Source organism: Osmia lignaria, chromosome 8, assembly GCF_051020975.1.
Source record: "Osmia lignaria lignaria isolate PbOS001 chromosome 8, iyOsmLign1, whole genome shotgun sequence".
NCBI lineage: Eukaryota > Metazoa > Arthropoda > Insecta > Hymenoptera > Megachilidae > Osmia > Osmia lignaria.
This window is the reverse complement of record NC_135039.1, coordinates 13,588,710-13,611,262: the sequence shown is the minus strand read 5'-3', so window position 1 is coordinate 13,611,262 and position 22,553 is coordinate 13,588,710. Positions and strand designations below refer to the sequence as shown.

Below are 22,553 nucleotides of genomic sequence, written 5' to 3'. Positions count from 1 at the left end.
TACACCTTCGACACTCGACTACCTGTTTTTCTTGGGAAATTTGATGCAACTCGATGGACACTTTTATCAAATACACACTGTACAGCACGGGTAATGGAACGTTGTTGCCGATTGAAGAGGTTAATAAATATTTGAAAAGCGACAATCGTGTAAGTTAAGTAGAACCAGGATGGAGAGGAAGTTTGTAAATATAGATTCAATGCAGTATTCGTAGAAGCTGATGTTTAGCTTCTGCTCTTTTCAGTATCAATTATTTTCCGAGTAGATTTAGTTAAATAACTTTATCAATTTAAAAATAAAAATTATAAATCCTATAGTATTCCTAAGCCACGATAGGGGCGTTGTCTGATATGGGTCTTATGCATATTAGGTTAGGTTAGGTTATATGTGATTGAAACAATTTTTAGTTGAAAAACTTTTGTTTGAAAATGTATTTCAATCACATAACCTAACCTAACCTAATATGCATGGGACTCATATCAGACAACAACTCACGGTAGTTTATAGTTACAATTTCTTTAACAAAATAAAGTAAAAAGAAGAAAGAAATACCTTGTTACACCTGAGGAAAGGAAACGGGTACTGGGCTGTCTGAGGCAGATCCACACGGTCGTAGAAAATCATGGTGTAAAATGTTCAGCAATAAGCACACTCACACGCGTAATACACACGCACACGCACACTTAGAAAGTACTAAACACGGCACGAAAATTCGAGCGCAGTACACGACCCGACCAAACTCAACGACGGCCGAACGAAGACTAGGAATGTGTAGCGAGAAGGTCGAGCACCGAGGTACGGTGCGTGTGGCCTGCTGTTTTCAACCGTTCGAAGCCGCTTCACAACACTCGAATCCGATTGTTTACGTTCGCCGCTGCTTCTCTATTGCTAGGCAATTAGAACGAAATTCCCCACGGGGGAAATTACATATCAACGACTATAATTTGTATCTCAACGAAGAGTGTCAGCTATTCAGTATTTTCGAATCTTTTTATCTGTTTTCTTCGCGTAGCGGACGCTCGCGAAACCGCGGTCGGGACCGCGCCAATCAGGCGCGAGCGCGGCTCTGATTGGTCCGTGCATATTTCCCGATCGTCTCTCTTGGAGGTCCGCGCGAAAGAATCTAGAGGCCTCCAAAAAGAACGCTAAAGCGAATTCACGAAAAATAGTAGAACACTCTTATACGAATAAAAAGTATTACGTTATATTAGGATGCACAAAATTATTGATCTTTTCTTTTTTTAAATTCTACATATATAAAGCTTCCGTAGAAAAATTGGAAATAGAGGTTTCACGAAAAATATTCAAAGCTCGTTTGTCGCCATCGCTGTCGAGGCACCCTTTTCCTTTTCGCGAGCATAACTGCATATCGTAGCTACATCTCAGCCAAGGGAAAAGAGCCTGCAGGCACGTCTTCACAATACTGCATTACGATACCACCCCATTTACACCCCTTCCTTTTCTTTCGACCACCCCTTCTGTCTCGGCAGCCAACCTCTTGCCGAGGGAATTGCTGTTGAAGGTTCCAGGCGAATGCAAGATGGAAGGCGATCCTCGGAAATGAGATCGAAAGTAGGCCCGCGACGCGGATAAAAGGAAAAGAAACGAGATTCATGCGTGCCCTTCTTTCTTTCATTTTTTTTTTTCTTTCTTTAACAAAAGAGAACAGGAAAAATGAGAGGAAAATAATGTAGGAGTTCGTCTAGTTGGAATGCTGTTAGTGGAGAATTTAGATCACCTGATTCTTTTCTAACCCTTTTTTAACCCTCCGGTACTCGCGAGGATTGGAATTGCTATCTTCGCAATACACCCTCTCTTTTTCCTCCTTTCCGAACCAACTAAATTTTTATTTTTATGTAAATTTTGTCAACCATTTAATGATTTTTATTAACCCTAATTTTATTTTCTAGATTTCACACTATTCCTTTAAGAATTACTATTTCAATATATGGAGCGACGAAACAAAATTACAAATGAATTGTAATTTTTTAATTTGACTTCTGACAATAAAAAAATATATCTATCAAATACTTCCTCCAATACCACATTACACTAAAAGTGGATTTTATAATACAGCAATAAAACGATGAGAATATGTATCACTTTAGGAAGATTAAACGAAAACATTATTTGATTTAACATAATCCGAAAATCCAACTAGTTCCTTCCTCAAGGGATTAAAAACCTCTCCATTTCAATATATTTAATTAATCAATCTCCATTCATTCATAATTTCCACGAACTCATCTGACCCATCCGCTTCACTGAAATATTGACAAAATACGGAGGAGAAGAGAGAAAAAAAAAATGGAAGACAGAGATTTAACTTTATTAAATTTCTTTTTAAATATATAACACGGACCTTCGAGGGATTGAGAAAGTTGAAGGAAACTTTACCAGATCCTTCGTCGAATTTTCTTTTTTTTTTTCATCCTTACATTCGTACCGACTGACGTTTCGCTGTAAATTGAACAAATTTTTCAAGATACACTTTCGCGCCGGGCAGAATATTTCCCCGGCCACCGTATTAAACAACAAACTTTCCTCGAGTCGAGCTAGAACTTTCAACGAATCTTCAATTTACTCTTTCAACCGAACCCTCCCCCGCCTACCCCTCTGCTCCTGGTCGAGAATCGTTTCGATTCTTACGATTTACCATCGTGCCGCGATTAAAGCGCACTCCGATGCACTCGACTGATTCCCAATCGAACTTCGACGAGCAATCAGGACGCTTGAACAACGATGTTATCAATTACTTCGTTCGAGGTGTTACTTGTCTTGGAAAAAAAATCACCTTCGAACGGACTATGATAATTGATCAATCGTTGGACACTTTGGTAACTACGGTACTCGTAACGCTTCAGGTGATTAAAAGGATAATTTGGAAGGGTTTGATTTTTCGTAAGAAGTTTCTGAGTTGAGGGTATCGATGAGATGAGACATTGTAATTCAACGATTCAGATCATTTGTACAATTTATAGTATAATAATATTAGTAGCTTTCCCCAGGAGAAATGGGGAAAGCACCCTCCCCCAGGGTGCTATTCTGTACTAAATTTTATAATATTTAATAACTGAAAATAATATTATTGTACTTCTAAATTAATTTTAATAGCAACCCTCGAACGGCGGACCATGGAGAGAAGCCCAAGTTGGCGGACCATGGAGAGAGCCACAATTCTAAATTTTCTTTTCTAAATACTTATTCAATATAATATTTTTCGTTCTTAAAAGTGTCTTCTTGATTAAAAACAACATTCTCTTAAGGTATTGTTCAAATAAACGCTGAGCTTATAAAGATATCTTTTTAAGACTTATTTATTACCATCAAAATCGTCCGTAATTCGAATATTTCCATTCCTGTTTCCAGTTCATCCACGAGTTTCGAGTTTACGAGACCTCGTACCAAAGTCGAACGCCTGTTCGATCTCGTTCTCTATTCGTCGACGCGATTTTTTACGAGCTCAACGAAACAACTTCACCACTCGTCCCAGAATTTTCACGGTTTTATCGAGAGAGTTTGATTAGAAAGCGATTCGAACGAAAATTCTGCTGTAGTTTAATAATAAATCAGACGTATCTACGGGATGATTAAAAAAAAGGGGTTGAAAACTTGACTGGTAAATATTCGTCGAACGTGGACAAAAGAAGGTCTAATAAATTCGAGCTGACAAATTGATTAATAAATCTTAATAAAATTATCAAATTGCAATATTTCATCTCACCATCTCTTTCTTATAAAAAGAATCCCCAATTGGGTTCAATAAAATCAATCGACAGACCCAGGATCCATCGTTTATCTTATTGTTAGAAAAACCTGATCTTTTAACAAAATTTGCCTCCTTCGAAGCACGAAATAAAGAGACACTTGAAATATTTACTAGCAGCAATTACTCAACTAGTCTCGTTCTTTGAAAGGAAGCTCGAGCTGGTGGTATGCATCTTGAAGGGGATTCAAGGTAATCAAGAAGATACGCGGATGTTTGAGGATGTCGGTTCAAAGGCAGCCCCGTGAATCCCCAAGGAATATAACAGGACTGTGTGTAAAAGGGTTATATAATTGTCGGTCAATGCGGTTAGGACGCAAACTGGCGTCGTTTGGCGCAATTTAACCTGGCATGACAAACTGTTACGCGCGAGATGCTTCGCTAAACGCGGCTGATTCTCTCGCATTGTAAGAGAAATCTTCCGAGTAACTTCCTGATAACGAGTCCACGACAGAAGAGCAATTGAAATTTAATTAAAAAAAAAAAAGAAAAAAGAAAAAATTTAATTACATCAATGGGGCCGAATATGTTGCACGCTTTGAATTTTCAAGAATTCCTTCGGACCATAATTGGAATACAAAGAGCGAGGCTAATGCTCGAATAATTAACTAGCTCAAGGATTTTTTTCACGCGATCCGTGGACCGGAAGTTGATGCAGACGGTATGGTTCTTGAACACGGCGAGGAAGACGAACAGACATGCAGGAAGTGCAAATGGACGAATAGTTTTGTTAGAATTAATTTGCGGAGGGAATCAAATTTCTTCGATTAAGAAAATAAAATAATACCCGGGGTATAAAAGACAAAGTTTCGTTTAAAGGAAAAATAATTTTCAACAGATCTTACAACTTCCGAGACAAGAAATACTTTCTTTAAATTATATCAAAACAATTACGAGAGTTCCATCGATGTTTCCGATAAAAGATGTTATGAAAAATAAGATTCTTCCCTACAGGTTTCTGAAGTTTAATAACAGTATCTTTGTAATAGTTTTATAATAGTTGGTGTCGCAATTTTCCGTTCATCCGTTTTTCTCAGATTTATAGTAAATGTCAACAAGTCACTGATAAAACGATTGAAACTTGAAGGAACGGTTCTTCCATCTTTCTACCCCGTTCCTTATGTACACCAGGTAATTAACACGGAGTTTGCAGCGAAAGATGAAAAAGCAACAAGATATCAAACGCTTTGACCCGGCCAGGATTTAGTTTAATCTCTCTTTACTCGTTACGATTCGACCCTCCTTACTTCACTGCTTATTATAACGAACAGCTTTCGTGTTTTATATTTTTTAGGATTGAAATTTATGGTGGTTCTGTTACCAGGATGAATAACAAGATATTAATTAATTAATACACGTCGATTTTTATGAATTTTTAAAAAGATACTCTAATTTCATTTTAGAATCATAGATAAATGTTTCCCTTTCGATAGAATCAATTATTTTCCTGGTTCAAATCACGAGAAAACGGAGGGGTCTTTTTCGTCCCGAACAAAGAACGGGACGGGTATAAATATTCGACAAGGTAGTGCTCGTGGGCGCGTGTATCTTCAGCGTCCCGGTGTAAATGTCGCGTCGAATCGCGCGTGAACTCGAGGCGAGCGTAAATCTTCCCGGAAACGGTGCATTGAAACGGCCTGTCAAGAGGCAACGACCGTTCTCCCTCGTTTCTCGAGCGTGACGTAAGCTCCGTTCCTCGTCGAAAGTGTGTGGCGAATCCTCAGGATGCAAGGATCCGACCATTTCAATTCGCTGGAACACGATTTTACTTCGTCGTCGAGCAACTGGCTCACAAAAACGTTCCTTCTTACTATTTCTATTAAATCTTCTAGATTTTTCTATTAGGAAATCAAATTCTTCTTGCTATTTACTTAGAAAATTTCATATGTGAATTTACAGCATACTGAATTTCATTAATAATTGATAGCATGATGAGAAAGTCAGAAATTGTCTATTTTAATTGCTTCTCGAAAGAAGTGCATAGAAACGTTGTCCCAGTGAGTGGGGCGTGGCCAAGCGCCGACGCGAGCCGAACTCTGCCGAGCCCGCCACACGAGTCGCGAGAAGCCCCGCCCCCTTTAATCCGCGTAAATCATCTATGCACGCGATTGTACTGCATTAATCTCTCTTTTACCCATCTACTTTCTTCGACAACATAATAAAAATGATATTTAGTAAGGTCAGACGGTAATAGAATGCAAATAGTGCCACAGATATACAGTTTCAAGTAATGATATTCTATACCGATTTTGTTACTGTTTCCAATTCAAAATGGATATATTCATAGGAGCAGTAAGTCCATGCGCTGAATACATACGAAATGGAGATTGAAAACTGCCCGAGTAGCACTTGCGACAGTTTGAAATCTTGACAGCCAGTCCTTAAGGAACTGTTTAGGTGGCAAAATTAGCAAACTGCTCAAGCAGAACTTTCTCTCCCATTTGCCGGCTAGATTAAGCGAACCGGGAGTTTAAGTTTCTTGATAGGATATATCATAAGTACGTTTGCTCAGGCGCTTGAAAACTTCTACCAACAACAACTGGAGTCTTCCGTCGACGAAATTATGAATTATCATCGAAAATTAATTCTTACGCGTGCCTGTATTTCAAACGTAAGACTATTGCAAACTAGACGTGGGTCAAAATGATCCGACATACGAAGTTTAAAATTTCTCCGGAAGTAACCCCTTCCCGGCCTTGGGGCAACCTCTTTCTACCTTCCTTTTTCACATCCTCTCATTTCTCATAGATAGAACCTGTTTGCCGAGGTTTGTGGCCCAGCAAGAAGACGCTTTAAGCCCCGCCGTGTTTCTAGCGTGGCGTCCTCTTTAATCCCTCGATCGACAGGTGTCGAGAGGGGCTCCTACGCGAACGGAGACGCGTCTGATCGGGAATCCTGAGCAAACTCGAGCTTTCTGCTCGATCGCGCGATCCGACCTTCCTCCGTTCCTCGTTCGGACGGGGAATTGCGTTAGGCGCACCTGTCTTCGCGCTATGGATCCCGGCCCCCCTCGTTTCCGGCACGGTTAAACGGTGACAAAGCAGAATTTTTGAGGCGACATTCAATTGGCAGAAGAATTTTTACGGCGAATCCTCTATAAATGATAAATCCCTCCTTGTTTCCTTGTCTAAATGGCTAATACTGACAAATATTAAGTCCTCCCTTAAGTAATATGATTTCCAATAGGTTCTAGATTCACTTTGCCCTAATGAATTGAATCTGGACATACCCACATAGCCAGATACACTAATCCCACTGCCTAAGGTTCTAAATGTTAATTTTAATTAAGGATCCAAAAATAAATTTAACCGATCACTTCCTCAATTTACCAACTGATGAAACATTTCCGAATATCAGCGGGAAGAGGTAAACACGGAATATAATGGAAATAGCTATGCCATGAGCTCAGAAGACGTCAAACAGTGGAAAGAATGAAGCAACGAGACGCCAGAAGCAATAAGACGAGCCGAAAGCTGTGAAACGCGACGTCGTCGCTATTTCTGGACACGAATCGATCCAGCAGCAAGTTCACCAGGGTAGTTAACCCATGGATGACGGATCGTGGAAGGTTACGCGTTTCATAGCCTCGCGACGACATATTTCGTTTCTTCTAGATATTCAGTTCAACAAAATTGTTAGCACCATTAATAAATAATTTTGCAATAATAAAAAACCCTATACCTTCCATCTGTCTCTCTAGCCATTAGAGAGCTCGAAATGGATATTTAATCCATAACCACTCATCGAATCCCCAGAAACGCCAAGAGATATCCACTATCAACCATTTAAAGGCGAATTAGTCGAGGACTCACCATGGTGTCTTTGATGTGCTCGACCGGTTGCAGGAGGACAGTGGTAGCAGCGAGGGGCCGATGATGGTGATGCTGCTGTTGCTGCTGCTGCTGATGATGATGATGCTGTTGCTGCTGATGGTGATGGTGTTGATGGTGGTGCGGGTTGCAGTTGGCGATATTGGTGCAGGTGCAGCTGCAGCCGAGGTTGCAGGCTTGTTGGCCGGCGAAAAGGTGTCCTACCAGGCCGGGGGTGATCGCTGCTGCCGCCGCGTTGTTGATGCTGTTCAGCAGGGGCGGAGGCAGGGACACCGCACCACCCGGGACAAACGGGTACGAATGAAAATACGTGGTGATGGAGGAACGTGCCTCTTCGGCGCCGATCGTCTCAGCTAGCCAAGACTTGCTTGGTTGAACGAAGAAACCACGGCTGCTGCCAGTCGCCGGCAACGACTGCAGGCTCCAGAAGAACCTGGCGCGTTCCTGAGCGGCCCAGGCACGTTCCAGGGATGACGCCTGATGGCGAGCTTCCGTCTTGCTCGATCTGCTCAACTCGAACGACGGCCACCACAGTTTGACCGATTGTTGTGGCGATTGGACCGCGAGGCCGATGATGCTACCCGTTTCTTTTACTGATCAACTTTTCTCTGTATGATCGTGCGATCGGTATTAGTCGTCCGAACGAGATACCCGGATGACGAGAGTTTCTCTGCCCTCTAAGTATTTTTATATCTTACCAGCTAGATCGGATACACGCACGCCGCTTATCGACGCTTACTAGGCTATCACCTAAAGAGATCCCTTACTGTATGTACACGCGGAGACCATAAGCGCGCACGCAGGCCAAACGCGTTAAGCCTAAAGTGATAGTGCGATCAGGCGGTTACCCAAGACGCGGTGTAATACAAAGTGATGATTGTCAAAGTGGTGAGCGAGTAGAGGGCGTACAGTGGGGGGGAGTGGAAGTTATGGTGCACGAGGGTAGACCGTGCAAAGGTGAAGACAGACTGACTTGAGATGGGTCAAAGATACACGCTTATGACTGCACACACGCGTACAAATGTGTGTCAAGTGCAGGGTTAGAGGTTAAGAAGAGGGACGAAGACGCGCGAAAGTCTTCGTTGGCTTCGCACGGCTCGCTCGTGTACGTTAATTGAAACGTCGTAGGTACGTGATTTGCTTCTGTCGTATCTTTTTTTCTTTTTTTCTTTTTTAATCTTCTCCTAAAATGTTTCTTTCTTTTCGACAAGACTCGAGTCGATTGGTAAAACGCGACTTTTAAAAAGAGACACTTAGTCTGAATACACTAAGAGAGCTAGCTGAAAATGATTGTCACAAAGATTGACAGAGAACGTTCCCTTGTTTCAGGGAGCACACAGGGAAGAAACGTTCGTCAGGGCCTGGTCTAGTTTCCTTCTAGATCGATCATCTAGCTCGGCCCAACGATCGGATATGTGCGAAGGGTGTATACATATAAACGTATGTATATAAGTGTAAATATATATAATATATATATCGTATGTATATATACATATACATATATGTATCTATGTAGAATAATAGAGCGTGTACACACGTAGACTCGGTACAGAGGCTGGAGATCACATGAAGACACGAAACTCGTTATTTCTCAATTTGCCTCTCCTCGAAGAGAGGAAAGAACTCGGTGTTCCTTCTCCCTCTCTCTTATCTTCTATCCTTTCTTCTCGTTTCTCGATTATGCCCAACCCACTACTGTGCTTGATTGTCTTGACGCGATTCTCTTTAATTCGATCGGTCGCTCATGATTCACGCGCGACCATCTCTTCTTATATACTTATAGCGTACTTTTATTATTCTAATACTTACGAACAAGTTCGTTTACGTCTAAAGGGTCGAGGGGGAGGGGGATTAAAACACGAGGAGGATTGCGCGTTACGAATACTGTCGCAAGTTTTATCAGCGCTACTCGGGCTCTCTTTGAGGTCCGCTCTCAGTCTTACCTAGGGATCTCCCGGATTTCGGATCATCTAACGTCCGAACGACTTACGAGACTCTGTATCGCGAGTCTCTGAATCGCGGCCCGCCGCGGCAACAAAATAAATTCTGTATATATATAAATCTCTTTGAGAATCTTGAATCTCGGCCTCGCGTCCTTCCTTTATCTCTTTTTCGCCCGCGTCCCACGATTCGCAGCGATCCTCCTGCTCTGGATTCCTCCGGTGGTGGTCAGCAGTTAGCTTTCACCCGTGCGGCTGCGACGACTGCTACGATGACGATGAGGGCGACCTTGAACCCGTTTCGCAGTTCAGGGTGGCTGGCGAAACTTTCTCGATTGGTAGCCGACAACTGGTCGTCTCACTGGTCGCGTTCGACACACACAGACACACACACACGGTCGTCGTCGACAGGCAAGAACGGGGCAGGATCAGTGAGACAGTGATTCAAAGGAGCCGGTGCATGCGTTCGGCCCATTGGCGGATGGCTGGCTAGAGTCGTCGGGACAGCCCTGGCACACCCGAACGTGCAACCAGGTGACTTCGAGGCTGCGGATACACCCTGGTCCCGACGCGGCGCGTATCATGTGCTGTCCGGAGACGCGGCCGATGGAGACCTTCCGCGAGGCTGATCCCGTAGCGGCTGGCACGCGCGCGTCGCCGCTGACAGAGATAAACGGATGCGGGTAAACAAGAGTCGGTGTACGGGCGATCGGCGACGGCGGCGGCGGCGGCGTTGCGGGCGGATTCAAAGGGAAACAAAGTATCTAGGAGAGAACGAAGCTGAGATAAAGGGGAGACAGAGAGAGAGACCGCGGGCTCGTGTGTGTCTGTCTGTGTGCACGTGTGTAACTGGTCTGCGGACGAGTGGAGCGGCTCTGTCTGTGGAGGAGCAACGCGGGAGTCGAGACAGAGAGAAGTGTGTATTGTGTACGTGTGTGGTGTGTGTGTGTGTGTGTGTGAGGCGGTGTGTGTGTACGTGAGAGAGTAACTCGGAGGCGGGAACGATTAAAGAGCGTCCTACTCGATCGCCTAGCTTGACACAACTGAGGAGCGTCTCTCTCGCGACGCCCGCGTAGGCCTCCACCGCCACCGTCGCCGCAGCCCGGTCGTATCGCGGCGTATACGCGCCTTTCAAACGCTACCCCCCTGCTCCTCCCGCCCCGCTACTACGTCACCCGCCAATCGGGAAGCAGACTGGGCCGAGATCACGCGAGACTGCCCGAGTCTGCGTGCTCGCGATCCCCAAAGCTCACCGCGGACTCTACGCTCGACACCTCCTCCTCCACCTTTTCGCGTCCTCGCCTCCCTCCACGATACCGGCAACCCGTGCCGGAGGACCCGTGGTGTCTTTACTAACCCTGTTTCGTTTCGTTTCCTCTATTTTTCAACCTGTCCGTCTCTTACCAGCGCGCTCGCTTAATCGCCGCTTCGCTTCGAACGATTGCTTGATTTTACGTGGCCGGCATGTACGCCGCGGAGACGAGTGTTTGCCGTTCAGATCGGTCCTTTGAACCATTTTTCGGTTGTTCGACAGCCTTGCAGGGGCAACTGATGTGGGTGCATTTTGTGCGACGATTTTTGTGACTGTGTAATAATTTGATAAAGATAATAGCAGAATATGAACATTTCCAAGATGTTCCAATGGATTCGATTGAAAAATACACTTTTCCAAGTGTCTCTTCGAGATTATAGGCGACAACGCGTGTTAGTGGAAACAAGGAAACGAGGGATAGAGTCATGATGGTTCTAGAGCGTAATCACCCAGATCCTCGAAGACCGAAGAAAAACGAGACCACACAAGAACCTTCGACGACTTCTTTTCAGGGCTGATTGTTCAGAAACGACCACCGTTGATCAGGATCGATTGCACAATGAACCGATTCACCCTCGACGAGGTTGAGAGGACGCTCGAGCAATCGACTCCCTTCGAAAGTGGTAACCTGATTATCCGAGGATCGCATGAATGAATAACGAGGAGGGCGAGATTTTTGGAGATTTTCTCTCCACGATCATGACTATACATTTATAATGTTATTTTTTAAAGAAGAACTGTTAGAGAATGTAATTTTAAATAAAATTCGGGTGAGAAATATTTCTGATGAATTTTTTAATACCCACTCTGCTATCAATTTATAATTTCCATTAATTTCAAAAGCACGGGTGGCAAATTTTACCGCCAACGGGGAGCATAAAGGAATATCGAGATACAGAATTAGTAAAAACAGGTGAAACGCGTGTTTCAAGCTTTTATGGAAATTTCTCTGTCAGTTTTTACAGTCACAAGAAAAGGACTTTAATCCGTGCCTTTTTCTGAATAACTTCGTCCTCATTAGTTTCGTGTACACCCGTGGTCCACGTCCGTCAAATAGACCACTGTAATTTGTGCTCCATTTCCGCTGGATAATTATCACATTCCACCCTACTGAGTGTAATTCGATAGTTGGCGTTCTTTAACGCTATACTTCGGACATGAATTCCTCTATGTTTTTATTCATTCCTATGAATTAGGGACGTGCGGGTACCCGAAAAGTCGGGTCGGGAATTTCTTTAAATTCGAGTGGGACTTTGAAAGTTTGTCTAGGACAAAAATTTTTAAGTCGAGACTCGAACTCAACTCGATCATTACCCGTCCCGGTCAGACCCGAGATTCGAGTACCCGCACACGGTACCAATAAAATTTATTTCCAAACTAACAAATTTTATTTTTATTTTATCAACACCCTACTACCAAAATATTTACAACCCTTCTTAAATCTTCCAAAAAATCTTCCAAAGAAAGTTCCTAAAACAACGAAGATTCGGAAGGTTTCTATTTTCATGGTGGGTGGAATAGACACGAAGATAAGGGTGGAGGGGCACGGGGGTAAATATCGTTAATTAAACAGAACCGTGGTATCAGGCACAATGAAGGTTAAACAAGGGGAAGAATGCGAGTTACTCGATGGGGCTGACTTGACGTCTGACGTGGTAATTCCTGGTCGACGAACGGGCTTCGTTAATTACTGTCAAATCAAGAAGTAGCAAATGAAATAATTACTAGGCGTCGCGGCTGTTCGAGATTACGGCCACCTCTAATTACGACGAAACACAACCAGACGTTGGGATAACCACCCTCTCGTTGGACCCTACTTTCCTTTTTTACCACCCTGTACTAGACACTGAATTTTTCAGCGAACTTCTTCGCGTGCAAGGAACTCTTCTGTCTGCTGGATGAAACTTGGAATTTCGTATAGTGCTGACAAAGAATTTCCCACTTATTACCTCGCGTAGTTTATAACTCAACTAATTTTCAGTTATACAAAATTTTAACTAAGCATAATTAAATGGGTGCTGATATAATTATCTGAAAATTTATGTAACTTCCTACAGACTCATCGAGTTCATAAATTCTGCAAATTAATTTAATTTATACTTTTTTTCTGCTCACTTCGAAGTGAAGTTTATCTCACCCTCTCGTTCATCGGAGGTACATTCTAACAATCATTAATTGCGCCGGACTTGTAATGAAGTTTTTATAACACACTCGCGACCCAGTGGGTGGCACAGAAATCCTGCATTTTTTCTTCCAATATTCTTTCATTATTCGCACTACGGTGGAGGCAACAACGCTAAGAGAAATTTAATTAACTTACCGAGCCGCTCGCGTGCCAAAGGAAACGGAGTCAAAGAGGCCAGAAATCTTACCTGAAACAGAAATTAAATTAATTCTTAATTAATTAATTCTTAATTCGATAAGACACTTCGTCGAAAGAGGTGTACATTTTTATGCCACGGCATCAAACCTAACCTCGCACGAATCAGTTTATAAATAAACTTTGAGGCATGAAATTCATCTTGGAGGTGAGAAAAGTAATTTATTTAAAAATTTTTAAGGGAATAAAATGGAATACGCATCAATAGGGTGTTAATGGGGATAAAACGCAGCAGCGCCGCGTCACGAGTTAAGCGCAAACGAAATTACTAGACGTCGACTCCGATCGTTAATCCCCTAGACCGGCGACGACTTAATACATTGGGCAAACTAACGTTTTCGTAGGGTAGAGTCAGCCAACAGCACCTCCAGTCGTCGTCGCCGAGGAACGACCCTAAGTCCCGAGGAAATTACTCTCGGGTAAGCAGTATGCAGATCGCGAAATCGCGACATACGTTCAGGATTAACCGGCGCACGCTTGGCTAAAGAGGATCCACGGAATCGGAAGATCGAAATGTCCCTAGGAATCCTATTTAACTTACTCCTCCGCAGCTTTCGTGTATTCGTCGGTGTACTATAATTTCTGTAATCGCTTACAGCCTCGAGGATTTTCATCCTGATAAATATACTCTTCCGGGATCGGCCAGTCTGGTTCTGAAGATGATTTCGAGGCTACTTTAAAACTTTACAACTTTCAAGACTTTGAAGTTAACTTGGGCAACTTAAAATCTGACGAATATTCATTTACTTGTATAAGTCTAGATTTTGTACAGCACCGAGAATGGAGATTTCCCTAGGGAAAATACTTTTATAGGGGAATGGGGCCAAAAATTCAAAACTTGAAACTAAAAATTTGAAAAATTAAAAATCCCAAATTTTTAAGTTTCCAATATAAAAATTCCCTAGTAAGAATTTACTGTTATAGGGGAATAGGGCCAAAAATCCCAAATTTTTAAGTTTCGAATAAAAAAATATCCTTAGTAAAAATTGATAAGCGAATAGTGGGACCCTTTTCCCCTAGGAAAGTCTAGTTAGCTCGCTATTGTACCTTGCTCGTAACTCAAAATTCCCTAGTATCTTTAGCTTCTGAAACGTGAAACTGCTATTCATAACAGTCAAAGGATTAAGAACACAGCAGTCGATCTCCAGACTAATCGATTTTGTCCATCAAGTTGGCGAATGTCAGTAGCCGACAGAGAATTGTGTAACAACGATTTGTCCATGTTTAGCGGCGCCGTTATCGCGGCATCGGCCGTGCATAATTCTGTTTGAACGAATCATTATTGCGGTCATCCGTGCATACGTGCCGGTAAATCCATTTACGGTCCAGCTGTCGATTGTTCCACGCGCTAAATTACGAAGGATGATTGATGTTGCACCACGGTCCGAGCTGAAATAAAATGCAAAAGATGCACGGAGGTAGGTCGGGCTTGAATCGATATTTTTCACAGTGAATCGTCCGTGAAGTTATATTTTAAACAATCTCCTTTTAACGCGAAAATTTCAAATTTATACCGACCCAGTGGCCTTTAGGACATCCAAAATTTTAGCAATCGAGTGATTTAGAAATCAATTAACCCAATCAAATAAATTACCTCTGTACCTAGGAATTACCCTAGCAATGAAGGAAATCCCCAGGAAAACAATTACCACCGACAGCATCACCCTACTCAATCGCTAAAAACCCCAAGAAGCTTATATCCAATCCATTTGAACGAACAATCAAACCCGACCACCATTGGACGGAAACATGGAAACAGGAAGTTTCCTCCCTTCGAAATCTTCTGGGCACGAAGGCTGGCGAGGACAAGGCGAGCAGATTTCCCTGGATTTCAGTTACGTCTAGCAGTTAGGCTGGCGAGAGTAATAGGGCTTGATGCATGGCTCCCAGGATGCGCATCCCCCGTTCCTACCCTCCCTTCGGATTCCCCATTCGTCCTATACCCCAGACCCCTTCCGACTTTCTTGATTCCCTTCGTGGGCTCACTCTTTATTTATTTAAAGCCCGTCACCGACTCTCGTTCTCCCATTGGGAAACGTGCGTCGACCGATTTCTCGTTTCCCGTCGTCGATTCGACTCCCAACAGACCGATCGCCCTACGGCCATTTTCTTCTTATCCTCTACCTACACGCTGCCCGGGATGGACGAGGATTTGGGGCTGGAAAGTGGTCTCGAAAGGGAAAGCGGTCTCTCCTTTCGTGGTATTCCTTCAGAAACTATGGGGAATGCCAAGCTTTTGGAGGAGTTGAAGAAGAGTTTGGATGATGAATAGTTGCTCCAAGAGATGATGATAATTTGAAGATTTAGAGAGGGGATTATGTACTCGTGGGTGGATTAATTGGCTGAAGATATATGATTTATTAATGTAGGAAAGAGAAAACAAACGGTGTTTCGTCTCGGGATCGTCTGTTAGACTCGTCAGTGGGGCTGACAACAGACGATCCCTGCCCCAGACACCTATCGTACCGCTATTCGGAACTTATATATATCCGAACGGCATGCCGGGCGAGCGCTTGCGAGAGGCTCCGTTCAATCTCGCCGCCATCTAGCGCTCCCCGGCCCGAACTAAAGGCGTCCGGGGAGACGAAACTCTCTCCCCTCCACTAAACGCCTACATTAAAAATTTATAAACACCAGATAGTCTGACTGCACCCTAGATTTATTTTCCTGAGGGATGCAACTTATTTTAAATAGAATCTTCGGAAGGGAAACAAGAATTCAAGATGCAATCTACGAGGGAAGAGTTACAACTGAGTAGAAAAGATTCAGAGAAGAGAAGAAAATTCATGGTGAACCAGTGTAGAAACGGAAATCCTTCTCTTCGACGACCCTCCCGTAAGTCCAAGGGATTAGCAGGGATCGGAAACTGGTGATTTGTGGCCGACCAGCAAATATATTCCACCTGTCCCTAACCTGAACAGGGTCTGTTGTGTTAAACAATAACGATCCTTTTTAATTCCGTCGTCGTCCTTTCTCGTTTTTTCATTACCTTAAATGTAATTATATTCAAAGCACAAAATTATAAACACCCATGCGGAAAAATATGATAGAAATTTAGAAAAATGTATGCACATGCGAATCTTATGCTGCATGAAGTAAAGTACAACGAAATATGCAAAACAGAGATCATAATGTTTAAACATCTTAATAGGGACAACATTTGCATAAACATCTGCAGACTGTTTCAACTTCCTCTCCATCTCCGTTTCCTTTCAAGACTAACGAATGACCGATTCTCTGTGCGAATTATAAAATTTCAAAATGCAAAACATTTTCTGTACAAGAGGAATCGTTAGACAGCGATTTAACATTTTTAGAATACATAAATTTATTAATTAAATTTTTTGCGAATAAAAAATTGAATTGATAACCGAAGAACTGATAGTTTGATGAAAATTGAATGGAACATACAATGCTCCCTCTGCCTTTTAACCAATCCGAAGCCCTATCTCGAGCAAGTACCACAGGCACAATATTAAATAGGCCAAATTTCTCATCGTCGACGTGATTTACCAGCAGAAAATACTTGACAAAGGAAGGCGGAGAATTCACAAATAGAAATAAGGTCTCCTGAACTGTCTTCTCTGAGAACCAAATGACAATAACGTCACGCAACGAGGCGAATTCCCAATCAATTCTCCAATGAATGAGCACACGGAAAATCGAAGAAGGCTTAATATTAGACGGGCCAGGTACATTTATAGCCAAAGTAAGACTGAGGGAATGCTACTGACTTTATTATGAGAATTGAGGTTACTTGTCCCATGAAAATGTTCATCTCAAGTAGTTCATTCATTTGCATTTGATATGTAATAATTATACTCATAAGATTTTTAATAATAAAAATAAATATTCTTCGTTTGTATTTCAACCAGAAGAGAAAAATAATTCGACCAGCATCCGTATAATCGTCGACAATTCGATCCTCTAACGCAGTTTAAACGCAAAAAGTCAGCGCGCTGTGTCGTGCGGCTTCGCTGCGCCTGCTTAATTGAGTGCGCTAATTAAGGGTGCGAGCGAACGATACTGACCCCTATACCCCTTCACCTGTGCACGCCCCGTCCACCCCTGTTTCCTGTGCGCGTTGTTTGCCTCCTCTCACTGTCCAAGGGGCAGTGAAATGAACAGTTTAATAACTGTTTAACCCCTTATTGTCCGATCGGTTGCGTTTCCAATGGGACGTGCATTCGGCTAATGGCGGATCGATTGTATCCAATGAAAAACTTCCGCTATTTATAGCAGTTTATTATAACTTTGATCATTTTCAGAAAAATTCATTATAGAAAAGTAAGGACCAGTGTTAATTGAAATAATTGTTGCATCCTTAAAGACTTAACAGAGAAAGGCAATATAAAGGCTCGAGGACTAAACAAATCTCCAGGTAAAGATCGCAACGATTTCGCGGCTAGATCCTGTGAAATTTACCAGAATTCAGCATTATCAGGAATGAGAATTCGAGAGGGCTTTTATACGATATGGTAGCTGGAAGATAGTAACGCGGCAATGCAACGAGGCAATACAACGATTCGCGGATCCGGCGCACGTGGTATACTAAAATCGTACGAGGGATCCATTTTCCATTTGCCGGCGTCGGGACACCGCGATTTTACCATTTCCCAAGATCGTACTGGTAATGTCTATCGAACTACCTGCACTACTATCGACCACACTCTGCTTCTCTTATTATCGTTTAACGGATATACGATCTGCCATCAGGTATTTTCTATCGATATCGTCTGATTTCTTTTTTCCTCTTATTTTATTTCCAGTTTTCTTTCCCTTTTAACTATAGCAATAGTAAAGAGGCTACAGTTGAAATACTGTACTAGAAGACACTGTTGTTATGAATCCATTTTTTAGATACTAAATTTATTAATTATGGCAGGGTATACTCGCCATCAAATTAGACTTCGTCAGAAAAAATGCCTACCTCCCTCCCCGAAGGTTCTTCGGGTCCTGGGCCTCACCGTAGACGCCCCTTTCCTTCGGGCCCAGTCCCCCCACTCTCTCAGTCGCCCCACTCCCTCGGTTCCCCCACTCACTCAATCTCCCCACTCCCTCAGTCCCCCCACTCCCTCAGTCCCCCTACTCCCTCAGTCGCCCTTGTTGATTACGAATGTACAATAACTTCCGCTTATGTTATTTCCATCCGTATTTTCAACAATCAATATTGAAACTTACATTAATTTATATCTAATTAACGATACGACTGACGCAGAATAAACAGAATTGTTGGAAATAAATAAATTCTGTTAATTCCTTGTAAAGGATGTACATCAAACCATATTTAAATGTTTGAACAGTAAAATATACATTCTTCTGTATTTGAACAAGCTTATCAAATGAAAATTTGTCCGGAATGCGAGCTCTTGTAATTTAACAACGCTTCAAAATCAGGAGGAAAACAAATTTTCATTCGTTAAAAACAGCACGCGAAGTATTTTTATAAAGGAAACGTTTAAAACGTTGCCATGCGACAATTATTTGTTTCAAACACCGCCGGTGAGTCTAGTGAAACTTGGAAACTATTTAAAGTCAAGTAATTTACTTAACCTGCTAATTAATTATATCTTAAACGCTCCGGCGAGGCCATTAATCACTCTTGAGCAACCGAATCCATTATTTCTCGCTTCCGTTGTTTTCCTCTGAATAATTTTTTCATCGAGGCAATTAAAAGATCCACCTGTTTGCTCTTTTTCAATCACTGTCATTAACAATGATATTAATTAATATCAAAATATAACTTTCATTGATTTTTCTTTTTTAAATAAAATTTCCTTAAGAAACAGGTTTGTAAATCTTGAAATATCACTATCAGACGCACAGGGTGCGTCACTTTAGGTATTAATAGGAAATTCCTTAAGACGCATAAGGTGCGTCATGCACTTTAACCCTTTGAAAAATGATTACTTCTAAATCTTGCGTTATACATCCAACGAATATCTTCTATTAAAATTGAATTATACTATATTTTTATTAATAGTACCTCATAAGCTACCATAACGACCTACTTCGAGCCTACACGCAGGTACATCGTCATCAAAGGACTGAAGCATCCAGTCTTTCCGTAGTTTGACAATTTTTTTATTTTTTTTTTTTTATTTTCGAGTCATCGTTGGTTGAGTTTCGCAGCTTTCAACAACGTGAATTCGTCGCGCCGTGAAATTTCAATGGATCGCGTCCCAATGTTTGCCCTCCCCGCCCTTGTGTACACTCTGTACAACGTGCACCCTCGAATCGCATAAAAGCACCGGCTGGGTTTCCATTAGTTTAATTACAGACAAGGTCGTCGTCGCCGCCGTCGTCGCCGCCGTTACTGAAACATCGGTCGCGCAAGTGTGTAGGTGGGTTTCCAGCGACCAGTTAATTCCATGGAAAAGGTAAATCGGCCGTTGCGGGACCAACGGGAGACCCTACAGAAATCGGATCGGTAGAGAACGGAGAAACGGGTTGAAAAATCCGCGAAACCTCCAACTTTCCGAGGAATTTGCCATCGAAATGATAAGCTGGGAAACTAGCGACTGGTATCTGTACGTTTTCCACCTCTGAAATTCCTCGAATCGAGTAAAATATTTCACAACCCCCAGGTATCGTGCGTCCTATGGCAACTGGGAACAAAGCGAAATGAAACTAAACCCGATGTAACTGAGCCCTTAAACACGCCCGAAGCTCTAATTAACCGTATCGAGTGCGCCACCAAAGCGTTCCTAAAATCATCGAACGTTTCTCTGCAGAAAAAAATAGCACGGCCATTCACGGGGCAAACGGTTCGGCAATTAAATATCTCGCAGCTTCTCTAAAACACCGGTTCAGCCATTAGACCGATTCCCCATCGTCATTAAAAAGCAAACAAGCAGAACCGTAGCGGCGGGAAACATCAGAAAGCACGCTGGAAACGATAACGACCCATAGGCCAAGTACTTCTGCCTCCAACTTTCCCGTTACCGTTCTATCCCGTACCGATTTTTTCTACGACCGTCCCTGTTCTTTTTTTGTATCCTACCACGGTTAGCCTTCGTTATTTTATTAGGCCGGTTACAGGTAGAGGCGGAAACAATAACCATTGTCGAAGTTTTGCAGAGGTAGAGGCTGTTTGAACGACCGACCCTGCTCCGGCCGCTTTGTTTCGACCAGGGCGGTGGATTTTAGGCGCGCCGTCCCTGCAACCGCAGCCGCTGCGGCGGCCATTACGAGTGACGCCTACGGCCCTTTTCTCTTCGTCCTTGTTGCTATTTACCCCCAGCACGATGCTGTTTTAGTTATCCCGTTTAATCATTTGGATTCTGAATTGTTTAACTGACATTTGCTAGCCGGCTGAATGTTTTGTTGATCTAGGCTGACTGAGACTGGCAACTGAAGAATGATGATTTAATTTCTGCAATTAGCTGCAGTTGTGAATTATCAGTTTATTTAAAGTCGATTTATTCTAGGGACGCCACCTCGAACACCTCCCCCGAGCTCAGAACGAATACTCCTCCGAACGAGGTTCGGTAGCTAATCATAATTTACCTCCACCATTTCACGTTTCATGCGTTGGGCATTAACAAGATCATCTCATTTTTCTTCGAACAAAACGCGACTTTCGACGAATCATTCCGTTGAAAAGGGAGCCACCGAAAAACTTTCGATCCCTTGGAAAAGGGCGCTCGTTGCTTTCCGGGGCAAAGGATCTCAGCAATTCGGTCATTTATCACGTAAGAATTCCGAAAACACGGTATGAATAAGCATTGCAGGGAAAATATATCCGCGGGTCCTTCATTTCAGAAGCGACCCTAGGTGCGAGCCAACAGAGGGTATAAAAAGATAAACGAGCCTGTATACATCGTCGATTGGCTGAATGTTAGATATTATTGGGGGGTGGAAAGGTGGTTGATCGAGTGTGATGGATTTCTGCTTCGTCAGGGTGCCTCTATTCACGTAAATAATTATCTGGTTTTTGATAAAGCGCCGGCAGAAGGTAAACGATTGCGCTTCCATTCAAACCTTTTTTTTTTCTCCCCCCACTGCATTAAAAAATGACTTTTCGAGTCGCGAAGGGTGGACATGTAAAAAAATTCTCAGATAATATTATTAATTTTAATATTGTGAACGTTGTTATGGAAATTATTATTATCAATTTATCTAGAATGGTTATTTTTTCAGATTGTTACAATATCTGCGAAGGGTTGGGGTAGCATTCATTTGCAAACATTTTGCCTAATGATATGCCTGCATAATTCTCATGTTACAATATAATTATTTGCATCAAAATTATTAACAACTGACATCATTATCAGAAATTTTAATATCCATTAATTGCTTTCTATTATTTGAGAATGTTGTTTCATCGTGATCATTACTGTCGAAGAATGTATTCATACATTTCAGTATTATATATACTTAAAACATTGTAATTGTTGTTACAAAGTCACTGTTTCGTTTGGATTTACAAGCATTCATAGGAATGTAAATAAACGGAGGCGTGGAGTGATTCATAAAAACGTGTGATTCAATTCATGAAAAACAAATAAACATCTACCGTGTATTGTTTTTTTTTATCAACTGATTCAAGTGCTCGTTTTATGCTTCAAAACACTGATGAAAATAAACAACGATATTTATATTCTGACGAACTTGACACTTTGTACCTTGCACGTTTTACTGATACCTTTGATACTGCAAACGTGACTAACGATTCTGCACGTCAATAAAACTTCACTCTTCATGCTACTAACCAACTAATATAGAAAACGAAATACTGTGCTCCTTTAGAAATGTTCCTTACCATGTGGGCGTAGGCCCAGGTGGGCGTACTCTAGGTGGGCGTGGGCCCAAGAGGCGTATACTAGGTGGGCGTGGGCCCAAGGGGCGTATTCTAGATGGGCGTGGCTTATGATGCCCCAAGTCAATAAGGTTTTTACTTTTTCCCACCTAGCAGCATTCCCCCACCACATGGACGTAGGCCCGGGGGCGTGTCCTAACTGGGCGTGAGTAATTATCAGTCACGCCTATGAAACATTACTTTTCACGCAAAAAGAAAGGAATAATATCAAAAACCAAGTACCATAAACACAGGAATCGACTCTAATACAGGCGTATAATCCCAGGCATCATCATCCGAATGTTAAGCCTTGTTTAACTGTTTAGGTGTTAAATGAAGATCGTTAAACGTCGATGAAACGATGAAGAAAGAAGGAACAGAGGTAAAGAGGCGTTCAGCCACGTGATAAGGGAGCCATTGAAACTTTATAAACTGAATATTATTGAGATACCAGGCGGTTTCGTTGGAGTACCGCGTGACAGTGAGCGATGAGGTGGGTCAGGGGTTCCCTCCGATTTTCTATTA

At 42.5% G+C, this 22,553-nt stretch overlaps 1 protein-coding gene across 9 annotated transcripts in view; it reads right to left on the bottom strand.

Annotated features, from left to right (window-relative positions):
* heph (polypyrimidine tract-binding protein 1 heph) overlaps positions 1-22,553 on the bottom strand; it is a 250,812-nt gene that overhangs the window by 128,764 nt on the left and 99,495 nt on the right. For 2 of the 9 annotated variants that reach the window (XM_034329311.2, XM_034329313.2), the window contains exon 1: positions 7,579-8,045. The exons of the other annotated variants lie outside the window; for them this stretch is intronic. In XM_034329311.2, coding sequence (XP_034185202.1) covers positions 7,579-7,581 — 3 coding nt within the window. In that variant the 5' untranslated portion in view covers positions 7,582-8,045. Of the gene's footprint in view, positions 1-7,578; positions 8,046-22,553 lie in introns of those variants that run through there. 9 annotated transcript variants of the gene reach the window in all.